Source organism: Indicator indicator, chromosome 7, assembly GCF_027791375.1.
Source record: "Indicator indicator isolate 239-I01 chromosome 7, UM_Iind_1.1, whole genome shotgun sequence".
In the NCBI taxonomy this organism is placed as follows: Eukaryota; Metazoa; Chordata; class Aves; order Piciformes; family Indicatoridae; genus Indicator; species Indicator indicator.
The window spans coordinates 19,590,760-19,611,063 of NC_072016.1; the positions used below are offsets into that span (position 1 = coordinate 19,590,760).

General features: G+C 40.5%; 1 protein-coding gene across 11 annotated transcripts in view; it reads right to left on the reverse strand.

Annotated features, from left to right (window-relative positions):
• The window catches only part of CAMK2G (calcium/calmodulin dependent protein kinase II gamma), a 114,244-nt gene that overhangs the window by 19,822 nt on the left and 74,118 nt on the right, over positions 1-20,304 (reverse strand). For all 11 annotated transcript variants that reach the window (XM_054382687.1, XM_054382681.1, XM_054382682.1 and 8 more), the window contains exons 9-13: positions 19,486-19,580; positions 16,825-16,947; positions 14,729-14,812; positions 14,035-14,077; positions 6,777-6,817 (exon numbers count right to left, since the gene is read on the reverse strand). In XM_054382687.1, the coding sequence (XP_054238662.1) occupies positions 6,777-6,817; positions 14,035-14,077; positions 14,729-14,812; positions 16,825-16,947; positions 19,486-19,580 (386 nt within the window). The remainder of the gene's footprint in view (positions 1-6,776; positions 6,818-14,034; positions 14,078-14,728; positions 14,813-16,824; positions 16,948-19,485; positions 19,581-20,304) is intronic.

A 20,304-nucleotide genomic window follows, 5' to 3' on the forward strand; every position in this document is an offset into this window, starting at 1 on the left:
CATACAGCCCAGAGTCATGCAGCCAATGCATGAACAGACTTATACTAGCAAAGTTTCTGCATCTTCTGATCTCTAATTCCAGTACGGACAGACTGAACAATAACCTGTTCAACATTTAGCTTATGAATTTTCCACTTTATGGAGGCACCACAAAGGGTTGGCCATTACCTGGTTTACAAACTTGTAACTCCTCTTATCTTCTTTTAGAACAATTTTGATTCTCTACAGGCTTTACCTCAAGCTGAAGTTAAAACAGGATGTACTACCAGTATATGAATATAATGCTTAACCAAGAACAACCCAGAGGAATCCCTGTACCCAGTCACAAGAGGGAGTTTTTAACTGAGAGAAGTGAAAATTCACACAAGCTAAGAAACTGCTCAGTTTTTATTTCTAATGTATCCTAGAAAGTTGCAGACACACAGGGGCTATACAAATATGAAGAGAACCGATCTCTAAGAAAGACAGACTCATTTGCAGTTCATACAGTGAGTTACGGCATCAAGTACAGGAGCAGAAAAAATTAAGACATGCACAAGGTTCAATATGAGAGTCAATCAAGCTGTACAGAAACCAATCATCCTCCTATATTAGAAGCACAACTAACAGTGACATAGCAGGAAGCAGAACCCTCTGTAGATCAGAATTTAGTAGGACTACAGTCTAAATTTTAAAGAGCACTGGTATATTAACATGGAGTGATGTATTGTAGAAATCTTAGAAAGCATATTACTAGGTACCATAATAACAGGAGGAAGAAAAGCTAGCTAGGCAGTATGAAAAGGGTGGGAAGTGAGGTCTCTGTTAAGACCAAAGCAAGAAAATACTATTAGAACTCAAAACAGGTTGGAAAACGACAACATGAGATATCAGTAATAACTTCTAAAGCATCACAACTTATTAAGTAAGAACATGCACAAGGAAATTACTAAAACCAGATCAGTATACCAACCCCCTTTGTAACAGCTGCAGAGCCACCTATGTCCTACGAGAGTGAGAAAACTCTCGTTTCTTCTTGTGACTGCAACTTAGCAAATTAAGAAAGATAACAGAAGTTCAGTTACAGAATTCTTCCTTCCCTAACACAGCTACATCTCTTAAGTATTTCTAGGCAGTGAAGAGATGTCCCAGGGAATGCAAAACAATGTTAAAGACAGTGAAGTACCTCACTGATCACTTACAGGATCTCCCTACATCTGAGCAACAAAATATTCTCCCAAAACAGTAAAGACAAAATTTTCCTCTTGAACCCAGGGATGAATTTTGTTAAATTCTATTTCTGTATTTATGTGAAATTCAGATGTTAATTTCAAAAGAGGAGCAGATTCTCTACAGTGAAACTTAATGAAGACTCTAGGTAACAACAGAAGTCAGCAACTCACAGAATACAACCTTAAAAATCACTGCCCCTTCAGCATAGCATCAATAGTAGAAATGGCAACTGTAAATAATTCTGAGCACCCACAGGAAACATAACACATACTAGAAAATGTTATAGGAAGTAGAATGATTCCAGGCAAGGTCCCGTTCACAGTTCTAGGCACTTAAAATGTGTATCTTTTCCAAACTGTTTTTGTGTTTCTGATCTTCTATGCGCAGTTCTCTGCCAATCTGACACTGACAGCGTAATTACGAAAATATCATGCTTGCTGCAACCCATATTCCTATACACTCATTTCAGAACTTCAGGTAGGAAAAAAATTTGAAATCTAAGCAGATCAGCGAAAGCACGAACTAGCAAATTTGAGGTTCTAGTTCCGCTTCTGCTTTAGCCCTGTTGTATGATGCTCAGAAAATAACTTTCATCTTTGCCAATCCATCTTCTCTTTTGACCCTTCGCCAGCTTGTCTGTTTAAATTGTAAGCTTTAGGCACTGCTACAGTGCTAGGCACACTGGACCCTTGATTCCAGTTGAAGTTTGTAGGCATTACAACAATGTCGTGGAAAAAAAATGCATGCATCAAAGGTAGGTAGAATGTGTTATTGGACATCAGTACTTAAAACAGATCTGAAGCATTCCCCAAGCATCTTGATAGAACAGTTCAGCACAGAACTGTGCTGTTCAGATGAACTCATGTTCTTCTTGTTTAGCTTCACCATAACAATCTTTAAACAGTATGGCTTTAAGACCATTAAAAGTCCAGACACAGAAACAGGAGCATGAACTCCTGTTGGTCACTGCATGGATGTTACTTGACCCTTGCAGATTTTCTAAGGATTCCCTGTTGGTTCACCTTGACACTGTGCCTTCTCAGTCTAAAGCACATTTTCACAGACTGCTCTCAGCAGTCATGGCAGCCTACAGAGCATGCTGCCTTCCTCACATACTCTTCACTGGGCAAAGGGCAGGGAAAGCCAGTGCTCATCAGGCATAGGATGTACACTTACACAATAATCCTTATAAATAGCAGAACAAACGGTATTTGGTGCCTCTTTGCAATTACATAGGATGAAGGCAGGTTTTACATTAACCTTGTCACACACAATCTGAGTCTTAACTCTTTTTGAGTTCTCCTTTCAGCAATGCTTTTCAGTTTTTACTGGGAAAGAAAACTGTGCATGCAGCAGAGACAAGGTATAAAAATCAACCAATTTTGCACAGCATTGCAAATAAAAGCTGTTAAAATCTGCATCCCATAGCATTCTTCACAAGTATTTACATAGTGTTACACTGGATCTGAAAAATATCACTAGTGTAATTTTTTATTCCCTAACCACAAACCAAAGCACTCAGGGGGGGAAAAAAAGAAAAGAAAGGAAATATGAAAGTGACAAAGTACTTGTAGAAGAACTAATTTTAAAATACTTACAATTACTTGCTTAATTAAAAAAATTGCACCTGCACATTATCAAATTCTGATTATAAAGGTGCATATGACAGGCCCTGCTAGAACTGGAAACACAGACATCCTCTCACAACAGTAGGAAGGGTGTTTTGTCTCTGGGCAGCACTGTTCGAGGTGCTGCCCAGAGACAAAAATAACCAAAACCAAAAATCAACCATAAAACCTGGGCCTTCCTTGTTGCTGTTCCATCAGCCTGGATCCAAATTCTGCCTGAAGAAAATGAGTGCAGCACTACCAAAGGTTTGGTGAGCAGGGACAATTTAAGATTCAAGGCAGTTTAAATCATTCATTACTTAAGATAATGGAAAAGTTCTCAAGTGCCAGGCTGATGAAATATCTACCAATTAGCAGAATTAGTACTTGAAATAGACACAGCAGTGAAAAATAAAAAACCATGAATGCTTCAAACAGATTTTTGGAAAGGAATTTGCCAGAGAAGAAGGTGGAAATTTGTCAAAATAACCACAGCATGGACACATCTCTACTGGAATAAAAAAAAGTATTTCCTTCCTGTTCTCCCCTTCTGAGGGGGAGCTTCCTCCCCACTTTTAAAATGGCGTGATACAAATAAAATGTATTCATCACTATCACTTTAGTGTGTTACATTTCCTTCAGCAAAGAATTAAAGCCAATTCCTACAGAAACAAACATTGTGATTTTCTTCTAACATATCATCTGAACACAATTCACACCAGATGCTCATATGCCACATGAGCATCATAGCATTCCTGATAATTTATGCTAAATTGGCAACATGCTTAACCTTGCATCAAATATTCACCAACACACATTTTCATGGAGTTCTTGAGAATAATACTTGAGAAATACATGTAAAAATTCCTACTCTATTTGTCAAAATAGTGCATGATTCTAGCATAGGTAGCTCTGAATGCCAGCCAAAAGGAAGGGAAAGTCACCTTGAATAAGAAGTAAATTAAGAAAAACTTGCAATGTGGGGTTTTTCTCCTCAATGGGATTCAAGCAATTAATTTTACTCTAGTATAATTACCTGTTTGTTGAAGAAATGTTATTTCCATTCTCATCTACTGTGTATCTGTGTTAACACACTCATGGACCACAGTCAACCTTGACCAGATAAAGCCAGTGAAGAAACTGAAACTTTTTTCTCAAATCTCTATAGAAATAAATTTCCAATAAGGTTTCAAGAAACAAGTAAACAAAACAGTAAACCACCAAACAAACCAAGAGTCTCCATATTTAGAGGGAACATGAGAACATGGCATGTGGTCAGCAGCAGACTACAGTTAGAAACACATCATGCACCGCTTGTTCTAAATCTATCTTTGATGTTAAATTATGTACATAGGAAGTGGAAGTGAAAAAGATACCACAAAGCTGAAAATCTGTTTGGCGTTCAGGTCATGGTATGCATGCTCTGCCCTACTGCAATGGGCAGAATAATGCAAATAATGCAAGATCAGATCACAGAATGGTTTGGAAGACACCTTAAGGATCATCTAGTTGTAAACCGCCCCCTCACCCCCCCTGGCCCTGCTTTGGGGAGGGATACCTCCTGCTAGAACAGGTTGCTCAAGGCCCCATGCCATCTAGCTCTGAACACTTCTGGGCTCAGAGCCTCCACAACTTCTCAAATATGGGATTCTCTTAACTCAACCCGTCACTGTCAGAAGTCAATGGTCAGAACTACCTATGATAAGAAAAATCAATGTGGGTGAAACTCAAGTTTCCTGCAAAAGAAGGCAACAAAAGCAGGCTGGTCACAATGGTGAGGTCATCAACAAGACAACGACCAGCAGAGACTGCTGCACGGCAGCTAAGCATGCCAGCGCTGCTCCAATAAGCAAATAGGAGTGGTAAAAGGCTATGCTTTTATGGGACGACTAATAGGAAACAGTACCATACAGGTAAGATGGCAGGGGCAAACAAGGAAATAAGCATGTGGCCACAGAAATCCTACAATGGAAGTGTTAAAGGATTGTACTACAAGAGCTCTCTATCTTGTCCAAACTTAGCACTAGGGGGAAGCAACCTGTGCTTTCAAAAGTCTACGCTGTTGACGATGAAACGCATAACTGCTGAGTTTTAAAACTTACAGAAATGAGGATTCGAAGACCACACCTGAAGATAGCTGCCATTTAGGGAAAACAAAGTTTAAACAACTCTTTGGTGAGCTCTCAGGCCAGGTTGATGCCCCATATGGACACCGCTTAGATTCACACTGCAGAACAAGACTACTCTAACACTTAGAAATAACAAAGTTGCATACAGACTCTTGACTTAAGTCTCCAGTGTCATGCAGAAGTACAGAAGAGCTTCCTAGAGGGCATACAGTGAATGCTATGCTTTCTAATCTACTTTGCACTTTATCACAAGTAATCAATTACATATATCAGGAACAACATACACTGTGAAAAGCTGAAGAACACTTCACATCAGCTAGAAAAGCAAACCCAGCTTTACCCTTTTCACAGAAGGAAGACACTGTGTTCTCAATGAACCAAACACTACAAGTTTTCTATGGAGCTGGAAGTCTCTAACATACAGTTCTCCTTTTAACTACAAGACCAGGAAGTTGTGCCTCAAAACTTGTGTGCACATCATCTGTTCATTTCTGGAAGATTATGACCCAAGTTGTAGCACTCCCTGAGAGCCTGTTAGAAATCAAGAATCATGAGAAGGAAGTCAAAAACTATGTAGACATGTTACCTGCTGCTTTTCCAGTTGCTTCTCCTCTTGCCACATTGAGATTCTGAAGAAACTACCTGCTGGTTCTAAATTCACAACACTTGGGATCACCCACTCTGACTCCACTGGGGTTTTACTGTAATGTTTTCCATATCAACAGATGTGACAGCTCAAACACATCTGCTGCAGTAGTATGCACATGTTCTATGCATGTCTCTCCAAGAGACAATACAACTGTTCTCAAAACACCTCTTTTCCAACAGCCTGTTTGTATTGTGATCCCTCTGGAAATAGAACATCATCAGAATGGAAAAGGGCTAAGAGAGCAGGAGAGAACAAGTGTGTTGGTCCTGCAATGGGGATGTTAGCGCCCTAGCTTGGGGAAAATGAAGACTGTCCACAGAGCAATACCAGGCGAAGAACTGTTCCACCTAATGGCTCTAGAGAAAGCTTTGGATTTCAAATGGAAATGCAAGCAAATAAACCAAACCCTACTTTACCATGTGGAAGGCAATTATCCTTTGGAACAGTTAGGGAAAGACAATGCACTAGTCTAAAACTGTCTCTACTCCAGTACCAGATGGTAATGGGTTACTGCCTGTAACAACATACTGCCTAGAAAAGCGCCTGTTTGCCCTCCTGAACTAATCTATGCACACAGAGTGAACTTGAAGTGGGGCAAAAAAAAAAAAAATCTCCTTAGAAGGGAACAGGAGAGTGCCTGGCCCTCAGGGACATGGACCACACTCTAACTAAGACTCAGTTTCCATTCTGTCCAAATGTGAACATCTGTAGGCTCCCCATCCTTCTTCCCAGCTTCTGACCAGGGGGCACACAAAGAGATTTCCATGAGATCTGCTAGGTATCATCAATCTCTGACAACTGCTCTGTGCAATATTGATACCCAGAAGCATTCTGCACTGAACAAAACAGTCTAGCCAGAGGCACGTGTCACACTTCAGGAAGTGTTTGGTCCTTCTAATCCACAGCATTTATCAGTTCTTCATGCTTCAGAGAAAGGGGGAAAAGAAATCTTGCTGGTACAAGAGTGCACTTAGCTAGTTGTGTGATGTATAGTATAAGGAGCATGTAAAGAACAATTAAGATCCCACTCAGGGCTCTCGAACAATACACTGAACATAACAATCCCAGCCACAAGACAGGGTTGTGGTTTTACCCTGGAAGGGGATGGACACCAGAGAAAGTGGTTGCTTTCTGTTCAGATAGTGGGAGAAATATTGAAATGGGAAAGCAAGAACTTACCTTCACTCCATCTGATTTCTTGTTCAGCAGACTTTTGGCAGCTGTGGAGAGAAGCAGAAGTTGGTCAGATTTTGGTTTCAAGACTATTCTTTCTCTTCCCACTTCCCCCAAAACTGCACGAGACTTCAGAAGGACAAGCATTCTGCTATTTCCTCTCAACAGTGCGAGACCTGGAAAACAGGCTGAGTAACTCATCAACTCATCCTAATAGCAGAAGGTTACCCATACTATCTACTGTTCACCTATTGAGTCAAAAATGCTCCCACTTTCACTATCTCAAAAAGACCAAGTCTGAAATAAAACTTTAGAGCTCCTCTATTTCAATCTTCCACTCGCACACTGTGACCTCATCCAGAAGTACCAGCAGTTACAGGAGGAAAAGCTTAAGAAATATGCTAGATCTTTACAACAGGATAAAGGTTTTACCCTCAAGTGCAGCCATTCACATAACAGACTTTTCTTGTAAAGGGGACTCTGATAAGGCAGAAGTCTCCTAATTATTGCTGTTCAGTTACTCTGGGGAAACATCTGGATAGCTTAAAGGAAGAGACTGGACAAGTGCAAAAGGCAGCATCAGATAACTGTTAAAATGAAAAAATAAAAAGAAAGAAGGGACAGAACTAAGCTGAATTTCTTCACTGAAAAATAAAGATGCTCTGCTGTGCTCAATTTGAACAACTGGCACTAGCAATAAAAGTAAGAGCATGATAAGCACAGACAGGGAAGTCTGCAACAGATGCCTGGCAAAAGGCACACTTGGGATTGATGAAAGAGATGCTTCATCTTTTACAGGAAAGTGGTATATTGATGACTGCCAACAGTAGGACTCCACATACAACCTCAACAGATATAAAACATCACTTGCTTACATATAAAGAATGTATTCACAGTTGTTTCAATTTCTATGAACAGCATACTGGAGACCTATTGGGCCAACAATCTGATAAGCCTCTCCTAAGCAGCTGCTGGGAAGCATATGGTTCTAGGTTCTTAACCTGGATACCTGCTCCAGCAAAGATGGGGCCTAGAGAAAAGGCAAGTCCTAAGAAAGTGTTCACGTGACTGTTTAAAGGCTTCACTCCCCAAAACAAGCTGACCACTTTGTGCAGAGAGTGCTCAGACTCTCTCTCTAGGAGCAGTAAAATTAGACAAAAACAGGGCTTTTTTGCTATATCCAAGCAACTGTTGAAATTTTATGTCAACAACATTTTTCCCCCTTGCCTTCCCTACCACATGACCCTACAGATATGAATTAATTAAACAATATTAGCTGAGATGGAGCAAATAACTACAGTGTCTTCTCACAGTAAAGAGGTGTATTAGAAGTGTGGCATATTTAGTTCATGCATCATGCTGTAGTTTGTAAGGACAACTGGAAACACCACGAAATGCATTCATAAGCAAAGATGACTGCAGACATCTCAGACAGAAAGGAGACATATAGATTTACCCACAGATCAACCTGTACAAGTTATGAGACAGAAATTAAAGGCGATGCTAGTGGAATTTCTGCAGCAAGCAAGAGATGGGACTTCTTGTAGCAAGAATCATTTTGGAAGCCAAGCAGCATCCCCCTGACACACACCTCCGCAGACAGCAGGAGGGGGAAAATGCAAGGACACATGAAGGCAGATCCTTTACTTATCTGGAAATGGCATTCTATCCATGCCCTGCACTTTTCCAAGCATGAAACACTAGTATTCTTTTTTCCGCAACTCTTCCTGCTTCCTCTACACATTGAAGGCATTAAATTCCCTCTACTCAGTGGAGTTAAGTGTTCCTCTACAGTGAAGCAACACAAAGGCATGGGTGGCTAACTCAGTAACTTAAGAGCACAATTCTGTTCCTGGTTTTAACTAGACACCCTCTGGTTAATCTCTGAAGAGAAACAGAACAGCCCTCTCCTGCACACACCTCATATACTCCTTCCTCTGCTTGTATTTCTGAGTTTTGGCATCCATAGGAAACAGTCTGGGCTCTGGATCACACTCCCTGGCAGAAACAAATTCCTAATGCTGAACTCATAAGCCATAAACACTAGACACTCTGGATGTACCAGATCCAAGGTGGACAGTGGAAAAAGGAATTACTGAGAGAAAAACCCACTCCAAACAGCCATTGACAGTACATCCCACTCAGCCTGCCTCAAGTTTGCCCTGTCCACAGATGTCAAATCTCAGTTAAGCTTCCAGAGTATTTTTAGGATGCAGGGATAACACTGAGGTTGCTTTTATTAAGTCTGGTTAACTCATGATGTTAGTATAACAAGCAAGTCAAGTTCTGCTTTCTAAACACAAGCATTTATATAAGAAAGACTTTGCTAAGATCTGATTATGAAAATAAAATCATACCAATACAGGATTCTTAGTGACACAGAGAGTTGTTGCTTATCATCCTTATATTCTCCTTTCAAAGAAAGTCAGATTAACTAATTCTCAACTTCATGTCATCTCTGTCAGAATATAGAGATGACAGTCAGTATATAGCCACAAAGAAGCACCTCTGGCTACTATTACAAACAATGCACATGAATGCAGTGTAACTTCAAGAGCATCTATTTATTAAAAACAAGGCAGAGCAAAGATTGACACTTCATTCTCTGCCACAATGGCTATTCAAGCAGAAGTAACTCTAGCAGCAGCCGTTTAAACACAGCAGAGTAATTTCATAGAACAGAGGGGAGTTACTCTCATGTTCTCTACCCTCATTCTGGTTTGTTGCAGCAGTCCCCTTCCTCTTAATTGTCCAGTGATTTGATGCTGCAACTTGTTGCAATAGTAATTGCACAGGAACACTATGCAGTAAATGAGAGACCAATACAAAGACATCCTGTATGAATAGGGTAACTTCCTGGCAGAATCTAGGATGTGGACTCTTGCTGAGAAGTTTATTTTTATTTTAATTCTGCTGTTAATTCCCTCTGCCTCCTAAATGACACCACTGTTCCAGAAATGTATCTGAGCAATGGAAAAGGAGCATTTAACATTTCCACTCTCAACAGAAAGCCTTCCATGAAGGCTTCTTTTCCTTAGCAAGACTAGAGTGATTCTGTTGAAAGAACTGCTACAGGATAGACAAAGGTTCATAAAAAGCAGTCAATATTTTCAAAATACTTTTTGAAAGAAGCAGAGAGAGCAGGGTAGAGCCAGGCAGACAGCAGGTAAAATCCCCAACCCATTAAGCAACACAAGCCTTTATGTCATCTGGACTGATGGGATGCCTAGACATAGCAGATGCCCTCTTTCCTACCCAGTTCATGTCATCAGGCACAGCTAATGTCTAGCACCATGGACTGCCAAAGTTTTGGAAGAATCTCAAGGGCAGGTAGTATTTGGAGATGCAAACCCATCTCCCAGACATGCCCCAGTAGTTTTAAGATAAAGATTAAAAGCAGGAACATTCAGGGAAACTAAACCCTGAAATACACAACCCAGTAGTGTCACCTGGCCTAAGCCACAGAGCTCCGTATTTTCATCATTGAATTCACACCAGGAGGTTAGTGTTCACATGAGTCAGGTGATACAAATTTCTGGTCCTGAACAGATACTTACATAATTAACACAACACAGCAGATACTTCAATGCTTAACTTTTAATTTTACAATTTTAACTTTCCTTTGGCTAAAGGAAATAACCCAAATTCCAATCTGCATATACACATACACACACAACAGACCAAAAAAATCAGTTTCACAAGCAGTTCTGGTAGACACTGAAATCCTTCAATACCACTTTGTGTTATTTCCTTCTTGCTCTTCAGTCAGCTCAAAACCAGCTCTGCATAGATTACATCAAACATGCAGAGACATTTTCAGCCCTTTTTTACTTAGTTAGAAAGCACTCTGCTTCCTGAACCTCCCTCCAGCCTCCCTCAATCTCACCTATCCAGTTAGAAACCCAGAGTTAGTAAGGGCATGAAGTCACGTCATGAATTTCAGCTATTGCCACAAGCTGCTGTAACAGCTCCCTTACAAAACTGACTTGAGCAAGAAGTGACAATTCCCAAGAAAAAAAAGCTCTTTCTGAAGACGGCTGTTTCTAAGAAGAAAAGCAATCCTGTCTATCATTTCACTCATTTTGGAGCAGGCCCTCTTACAGGCCTCTACATAAATGAGTCCAGAATGCTAAAAAACTGTAACTATTAGGAACTTCTGGAAATCTTACCAACTTTCTCCTAGTAGTAAATTTGCATTTAATTCTCAAAAGGTGATTCAGGAGTTTCCTGCATATGATCTAATCAACTGACTATTTCTGTATTCTGTATGTGAATGCAGATCAGATCAGTGTTTTCTTGAACCATCTGAATATCAAAAGCCACAATTGAGCAGTCAAATCCTGTATATTCCCAAGCATGACTCTAAAGATCCCACAGTGAAGTTTAGGTTGTAATGTTCTCTCCTACAGCTAAGTGAATACTTACCAGAGCATGGACAAAAGCTACAAACCATTTATTATAACCAGGTCTGTGTCCTGGCTTCTGCTGAAAGGAGTGCAACTGTATCTGTCTTTAACAAATAGCCTACAGCTGACCTGAGACAATCTTTTCAAAAGAATCTCAACCAGCTAATATTAAATTGTAGATAGTGACCTGGAACAAAAGGCACTGAGCAAGCAAGAGATAACTCAGAAAAGAACAGGAACATTTTTTTTAAATTATTGGTCTCTATAAAAAGTAAAAAAAAAAGATATAGGAAAAGAGAGAGAGTAGTGCTACACAGACTCTTTAAGCATATAATTTGTCACAAACGGAAACCACACTGTCAGATGAAGGAACTCCAGATTACAAGAAGTGTGGCAGAGGAGATAATAATGACAATGGGATTAAAGAAGGCTTCTCTTATTTCCTGCAGATAGTACTATCATGCCTAATTAATTGATACCACAGTCACATGAGCCTTCACTTTCCTCTTGGTTGAAAACATCTGTGAAGAAGCTTTTAGAAGGTCTCATCCCCAGACAGGAAGAAGCTTTTCTCTTCATAAATCTAGTTGCCTGTCTGCTGGAAATGGGGCTTTTAGACACCCAGGAGACAGTGCCAACAAATTAAAGAAAACAAAAACTCCTTAAGGTCTTCAGGGAAAGAAACAAGTACTATTTCAGAACTTTTCAAGCACAGTTAGATGATCTATCTATCATGATAGCAAAAGTCTCAGTTCAACCCATAATTCCCACACAGACTTTTCAATTTCATTTAGTATGCCCTTAATTTTCAATTCCAGCAAATCAATGTATCTCAGCTGCAGCAGTTAAAAAACCTAAGCAAATTATGTAATACTAATAAAAAGTCAAGCTCATATTACACACAGTCCTACAAAGAAAAAAAAGAATACCTGACCTCTCTGCTTTCAAAAGAGTATAAGGCATTGCTACTATGCACAGATGCTTTGCATCTAATTTGCAACATTTCTTTCTGGACAGTATTTCAGAGCAAATACTACCTGGGATCACAGCTTATATTCAAAGCAGAACTCAGTGACACTGAGAACTCTGCGCTCACTATGGGCCACCTAGGATTTCATTTTCTTCAGATGTTAACTGAAGTGGATCCAGAAGCTTTAGCCCTTGAGACAGGGAAGAATGAGCAGAACAAGCCTTTTCCTCCACGATACTAGCTCAGGGAATAAGTGGATGTATAGGTCACACACCATTAAGGAGAACCCTTCTCTAGGCATTTCATGTACTCAAAACCTGGGTCACAGGAAATTTTCTTACCCAAGCACTTCTGCAGCTTTGTTAGAAGTGACAACATTTGCAGACTAAAAACTAATCTAAAACTGCTATTAAAAAAAAAAATCTTCAACTATTTCAGAATCAATTAAATGTCATTAAAACTACCTGTGAGAATAGAAAAAAACTGTTCACAGCAGCAGAAAGCCCAAGAAATTGTTACGTTTTGTACAGTTCTGCAGAAGCTCAGTCATTGTGCCATAGCTCCTCAGCTACTGCAGAATCATTCTCAGAAAACAATGTATAATCTTTAAATCCTGCAATAAAACAATCCTGGAACAGGTGAATGGAGAAAGTTATTCTGTCCCTTTCAGGCCAAACTGTCAGAAACGCAGTAAAGAGAAACTGCTGTAGCGACAAGTAGTCCTGGCATATTGGCACAGGTTCATCAGAAAGCAAGAACTGAGGGAAAACAGTTCTGAAGTCCCTGGAGGTGGTCTCCTAATTGTAGCTTGCTTTCACATACTTCAATAATTATTTTTTTAAAGCATAAACAAGAGGAAAAATGCCACCTTGATATCACAAAAAATATATACATGAATGTACATTTTGAATGCTGGAATGATTATTTCATAGGAGCTTTCATTCCTGTTAGAAGTTTAATGTACCATCACCCAGAAAGTAAATATTGGTATCCACCATCAGTAAATAGCCACACAAAATTAATACACTTCCATTTCATTCATCATCACTCATAAATCATACAGCAGACTCCCACTTGAAAGTAACTGTAAGTGAGGTGCAATAAAAATCTGGCTGATGCATTCAATGACTGCTCTTTTTAAAAGAGAAAGAAAAATGGCAAAGCAAGCAAACGATCCCTTGAATCAAAAGCACTTGCAAAGGGAGGTGTTCCAACCTAATGGAAATGAGCACAGATAAGACTGCATCACCTAGATGTGCTGAGCCAAGACAATCATCTTCCAAAAAGCAATGATTTGCATGTTGAGATTTGCATTTTCAGTAAGTGCACTATGTAATGCAGTTGGGTGGCAGCCAGACAACCAGTTATTAAGCTTGAAAGGATGAAAACCACTTCTGAGATGCCAAGAAGGAAAACTATAATAGCTAAATGCTTCAGACCCATTTTTGATGAGTCAGAGTAGTACAATACCCAAATAGCTCCTGTCCCTATATCCTCACTAATATTTTACTTGCCCTGTGTCCCTGCCTCAGATCTAAAGAAATCACTGCTACCTAGTAAGAGTTTTTCCTCCTGGTTTTCTCATCTGAAACTCCTGGTTTCTGATGAGAAAGCTAACAAATGCCAGCTATAGTTCCCCAAAAATAATAAATCAAAATGCCATAAGAGAACTGTGGCAGCTGACTTGATTTCTGTTTTCTACCAGACTACAGCACCATGTGCTTCTCCCCAAACTAGTAATTTCCTATTTCACACTGGTCACTAGCCAGACCAAAGCAGCCATCAGTACACCATGATGAACCATGAGAATGTTTCCTTCCCTCTACTTAAACCCTGAACACTCACACAAAACAAAACCAAGGAAGGATGTGGAACTGCAAGAATTTACCTGAAAAATTCCGAGATACAAGCATCGTTGTGAGGATTGCACCCTGTGAGGAAGAGAAAGTAGGGTTAACAGACAGTGTTACTCACCTCAGGAAGGGGCTGGGCTAATTCATGCATCAGGTACCAAGGTAGAGGTATCCCAAAGCTACCCTAGTAAGTCCTGCTTTCCAGGATGCTGGGCCTCATATGGGACTCCTTGGAGTCCTGCCCTTCTGGAGCAGCTGCTAGAGCTCAGGCAAGATAGCTTAGGAACTCTAAACTGGTACTAAGAATTATGCTTAGACACAAGAGAATCATTATAGAGTCACAGTCCTAGCTTTTAGTTAGCAGATAGCTGCTTCATGCACAAACCAGAGGCTTTGGCCCAGCTACAAGCAAATGATACGCTGTTTCTGGGAGACAAAAGTGATGAGAACTAAAAGCCCCAGGATTTAAGAATTAGTCACTCTACTTCAACTCTCTTGAAGAAAATAGCAATGACTATATAGCAGAAGAGTCCTGGGAACCTTACAGCTCTAGAGAAAGAAACTATCCTCAACACTACTTTAGCCCCATGTACTGGAGGGCCACATAAGGTACTTCACTTGCATTAGTGAGCTAATCATAAAATAACCCATATGAATAAATAGTGTTGCCAGGAAGGTATTAACCCCAAAATCAGCCATTTAAAATTTAAGGCAAACTAACATACTTACCTTTAACTTCCTTCTAGCATTGAACTTTCTCAAGCATTCCACCGTCTCCTGCCTGTGCATCATTGAAGCAACAGTGGATCGTTGCTGAAAAAAGGAACAGCAAAAGATCAAGAACATACCCTAAGCAAATCAGCCAGGAGTTTTCTCCACTTGCACACAACCATGACATGCATGGCAAAGCCTCTCACCACTGCATGGCTGCAAAACACTGCAGCTAGTTCAAAACTTAAGTATTTCCCAATAGAGCAAAACACGTTCAGTCAAGGACTGTGCCCAGAAAAGTCGATGACTGAGGTACAGGTGAGAGCCAATGTTCTCTGCCTCTCAGCCACACAAATGGATGAAGACAGTAAGATGAACAAGCATACCCATGGGGGCCTGAGTTAGAAGTACAACACAAAAGATCTGGGTTGCATTAAATACAGCTCTAAGTAGAAATTCAAAGTCATAAGTGAATACTAGGGAGCGGTAGCCTTCAGTCACAGCAATTGCCTGAATCTAAGTGCTTGACTAGCAGAGGCCTCAACATCTGTGCAACAGTTTTGCAGAAATTGATATTCACTGCGTAAAAGGAAAGATCATATAGTTCATTGTGCCAGTGTAAAACCCTGAGCATAACTTCTAGCCAGTGATGTACACCTATCACCCACAGTAGACTGGGATCCCATCAGCTGCAAAAAGAGAACACCCCAGAAGTGTTGGTAGTCATTGGGAGCACATGAGAAAAAACAGAGACTGATGCTGCCAGGCATTTAGAGGACATGAGGAAATCAAAGACTAATGCCAAAAGAGCGTCTGCTCTTGCATAGAGCTACAAACCTAAAATCCCTTTACAAGGACAGTGGGTGAATCACTAACTGTCCTCTAATAACTTTGGTGGCCACTGCTCGTGCAGCCTTATTAGGAGTGACAGCAATGTCCAGTTGTTCAGTATGGACCTACAAGAGTACTTTAGAACATGTACTTCAGAAATTCAGTGATGCTAAGAAACTCAGTGTCTCAGATACTCTTTTAAGATTTCCTACCACATTTACTTGAGAGCAGCAATACATCTCCAGAAGAAGAAGAAAACGTACATTGCACACAGAAACTGCAGACTAAGTAGAAACAACCAAGTCAACTGAAGGCAGTTTGGGTGAGAGGCTGAAATGGCTGTGAAGTGAAATCAAACTCCTCAGAACTCAGGAAAGCTTCTCTTCTATATTATGTTGCCACAGAGAGTGAGCTATCGCAATACATACAGTTTTGGTTACAGTCATTGGAACAAAAGTCAGATACACAGCCACTGCTATTGACTGTAGATGTGCAAGGAGAAAAAATAACCAACAGAGACGTGAAGTCTCAGCTAGCGTGAATTTTTGACTTCCAAGAAGCCTGCATCACTTTGCAGCAGACAACATTCCCGTTATATAGATGTTCACACAAGTTTAAATTACTAATTATTTGCTTTGTGATGGGAAATAACTGCATAATTTCTCAAGAACAAATGAGCAAGGAAACACACTAGACACATTCTAGAAAGCACAAGTATACTACGGTGTTACAAGAGCATCTGGTTAGATTTAGGTGGAACTATTTCATCCTGCAGAGACAAACGCACCACTACTGCTCTTCCGTACGACATTCTGCATTCTGGGATTTCCTTGCCAACTTGGCCAAAGATGAAAAATACTTCTGTGTGGGATCTGGCAAGGCACAAACTAAATATAAAGAAGATCAAAAATTTTTTTGCTGATTCCAGGTTTACAGTCATTTAAACTGCAGCAAAGGACAAACGTTCCAAGATCACAAAGATGCAATGCAATAAACTGTCTGATGACAAACTCTACCTGGCATTTTTGGATGATATGGATTGGAAGAGTAGATGTCATGAAAACCAGAAACTTGACAGAACTTTTAGAAGAAATAAGGAAATTTTTTTCCTACAGTAGCAATGAAAGCACCCCAGCATAAGAAAGGTAGCTTGTTGAAGGTCAGCCTCCAAAAACTCCCACAACTTGAAATATTTAAATTATTTTTCCTCCGCAGCTAAGTCTTCTTGACATGTCAGTTCAGAGTAAACCACAAATCAATCTGTAATAGAGGAAAACACTTACGCAGACCCATGGATGTTTGAGAGCCTGGTCAGCTGTGATGCGCTTGGCTGGGTTTATTGTCAGCATCTGGTTGATCAAATTCTTTGCTTCGGGAGTCACAGTGTCCCACTCCGGTGATGGGAACTGAAAGAGGAAGAAGGAAGAGATGATGAATTGAAAATATCATCTACTAGAAGAGATACTCCCTCCTACACAGCTGAATTCACGCTTTTGCCCTTTTGATAGCAGGGCTAATGTATTTGCACAAACTATCAATTTTTGGGAAGACCCACAACGGACAAATACAGAATCCAGAATATGAATGGTACCAGATAACAGGACACACCTGTACAACTCACCAGACAAAAGTCTTTTAGGAATCACTTAGACCTTTGAATTTCTTTTATACTCAAAAAAGTCACAGATGTTTTTAACTGAGTTCTGAGAATAAAAAAATAACCCCACCCTTTTACCCCACCTTGCTCTTTCTCCAGCATGCTAAAAAGCTGTAACAATGCAACAGCATATGCAAAAATCACACTTAGCTACAGCAAAATCTCATGAAAGTGAAAATCGCTCACAGAGAACACCTCATCAGGACTACTTTCCCCACAATAAAGCACAAAGTCCTGGAACAACACCAGTCACTTAGGAGTAACAACCCACCAGCAAGTTGTTAGCAAGCATGTACCATACCAGAAGTCATTACCTGGGGAGCAAGAGAGATGTTACAGAGGATAGGAATACAGAAGCACGGAAATAAAAGAAAAGAATCTCAAGTATTACAGCTGATCATCCATAAGGGGTACCTGTTCTCTCCTGTAATTCCAGTAATGATAAAGATGAAATATTTACAACATCCTCCAGATGTTTGCATGTGTATAGAAAACAGCATGCTGAGATTAAATGCAGTACGCCTCACTCCTATGAATCTATTACACAAATACAGGTGAACTTGAGAACACAAAGATAAATGTGTTTGCTGTCTTCAAAGAGGGGGAAAGATTGATCTATCTTGAGAACATTTCTTTAGAGTACTACATTATTTACAAAAAGACAATCCCATTTGTTTTCTCCTGCATTTTGTGCTTCACTCAGCTGGGCCATAAAAATGCACCCAGCATATTTCATTTGCATATAATCTTATTTCTACATTCTCAGGCATCAGCAAGGCATTATACAATTTGTTCTGCAAACACTGCAAGAGACTACTCAAAAAACATGATACTGAGCATTTAAGCCAGGACACCTTCCTTCCATCTGAAATCTATAATGCCTTGCAAAACCCCACCCATTAGCACAAAGTCCACTTCACAGTTGCCACTTCCTCTGTGGTCAAGAGAGGACAACAGACCAGTCCCGTGCATACAGGCCCCTCAGAGATGGGGCATGCCCAGAGGCAGGTATGCCAGTAAAACTTGAGCTGCTTTCTACCAGGCAAACCAGGAGAGGAATCTACTGGAACGTGCTGAAAACCAGGTCGATAGGAAATATCAGCCACTTTACTCTTCAAGACATATAGAGTTAGACACTTAACCCCTGAAGTGCTTTGAAAATCCCTTTTGATACAATTAGCACAATACTAGTTCAAAGAAGAACAAGCAACACAGAAACATCAGGGGCAGGAAGGCAAGAGAACACAAGTCCATTTAAGGCTATCAAGTACAAAGACATCACTTTCATTCAGGAAGCCATTGAGGCAGGACACAGGCTTAGGCAGACCTTTGTTCTCACCAGTAGCAGTCACTGTCATGATTTCAGGCACAGAAGCTGGGAGATAACAGAGGTGAGGTCCAGCAGAACCCTCACCCTGTTTGTTTGGTTTGGGGTTTTGTTTGTTTGTTTTTAATGCAAACCATAAAGCCTACAAAATGAGCTCCCCAACTTCCTCTTGATATTCATGCCCACAGGCTTTGAGCTGTGATTTCCAGGAGTTCCTCCTTTCCTCCCAAGCCTCTCCTTAAACGGAAGGATTTATGTCAAACATTCAATGCAGTTCCTGAACCACATTTTACACCACCTTAACTCCTCAGTACTAACCTCCTTGCTAATTCTCTCCTTCAGGCACTGCTTTTTATACCTGAGTTTTGTCAGGCTCTGAGAACTGTTTCACAAACTGCTTGGCTCTTTACCAGAGCCTCCAACCCACCACACTGATCCACACCACAAAGCCACCCCTCCATATGCTCCTTCCATTCAGTCTTCTCACTGGGCTCCACATTTTTCATGGTTTGAAGAAATTCTACTATGGCACTGAGGAGACCAGATACCATCATTTAAGTTGTTATTATACAGAATCCTTCCATGCATTTTTAATTAGGCCTTGATAAAAACAGGCTCCTTCATTCATTCTTTCCTTTACTCCCCTGAAAGGGTGAGCATTGGCTACACCTGCAGCACTTCGTGGTAATGCACTAGAAGACACCATTTCCACCATCTGCATTTGCAACTCTGCATTTCCCTAACGACAAGTAACATCACGGTGTCCACTGTGATGCTTTCCATATACCCTTTCAGTCACCCCAAGCAGGACTATATCCCAGGCAGTGAAGACAATGAGGTGTGTGAATATGCCAAACAGCACAGTAGCTTGGGGCCTGCTGCTGGACACCAAGTAGGATAGTGTCATGTTTTGGATGGCTTCTACACCCATGCAGGTACTCAGCAAGAAAGTGCCCTTACGTCATAGGCTCCGGCTTTGATCTGCTGATAGAGTTTGTGCTGATCTTCATCCCAAAAGGGAGGGTACCCCACTAGTAATATGTACAGAATCACTCCTGGGAGGGAGAGACACAGATACACTATGGTTAGGCTAATATGCCAATTATTCCTTCAGCCCCTTTTCCTTCCCTCCTGACAGTCCCCAAGACAGTGATTGCTTTAGATCTTCATTTGACATCATATTTAGCCTTCCAAGGCCCAGAAAATTACTACAAACCTCACCCTCTGCTGAACCTCAACCTGGCACTTTACATTCAGTTCTCTACACCAGTTGCCAGGAACTGAAACAAGATGCATGATGTCCTTCAACCCTCTTCTGGCTATCATGGCTGGTGAGCCACAGCTCCCAGTTGCTCTCAGGATAAAATGAAGCTACATCCCCTTGGGGCTGCTGGGCAATAAGGGACTTTTTCGGAAGGACTACATTTTTAGATGCTTACAGTACATGTTCCTGGAACAAAAATGACACTGATAAAGCTAACACTCCTGGCCTGTAGAGAACCATTTAGTCCATGTCAGGCAACACTGATAATCACATATCCTTAAACCTATCAGTCCCAGACACACTTACACTTAATTTTTCCCTTTTGTAAAAAAAACCGGCTCTCTTGAGTATTTCATATTCTACACAGTAGGTATAATAGGAAATTGCTACAGTTACCTAAACAACTGACTCTCTAAAGCATAGACAGGTCCTATCTCTTGAGTCTCAAACATTTGATAGATGGCCTGAGAAAGTGATTGGGAACCAGAATCAAATGAATTCAGGCTCCAATATTC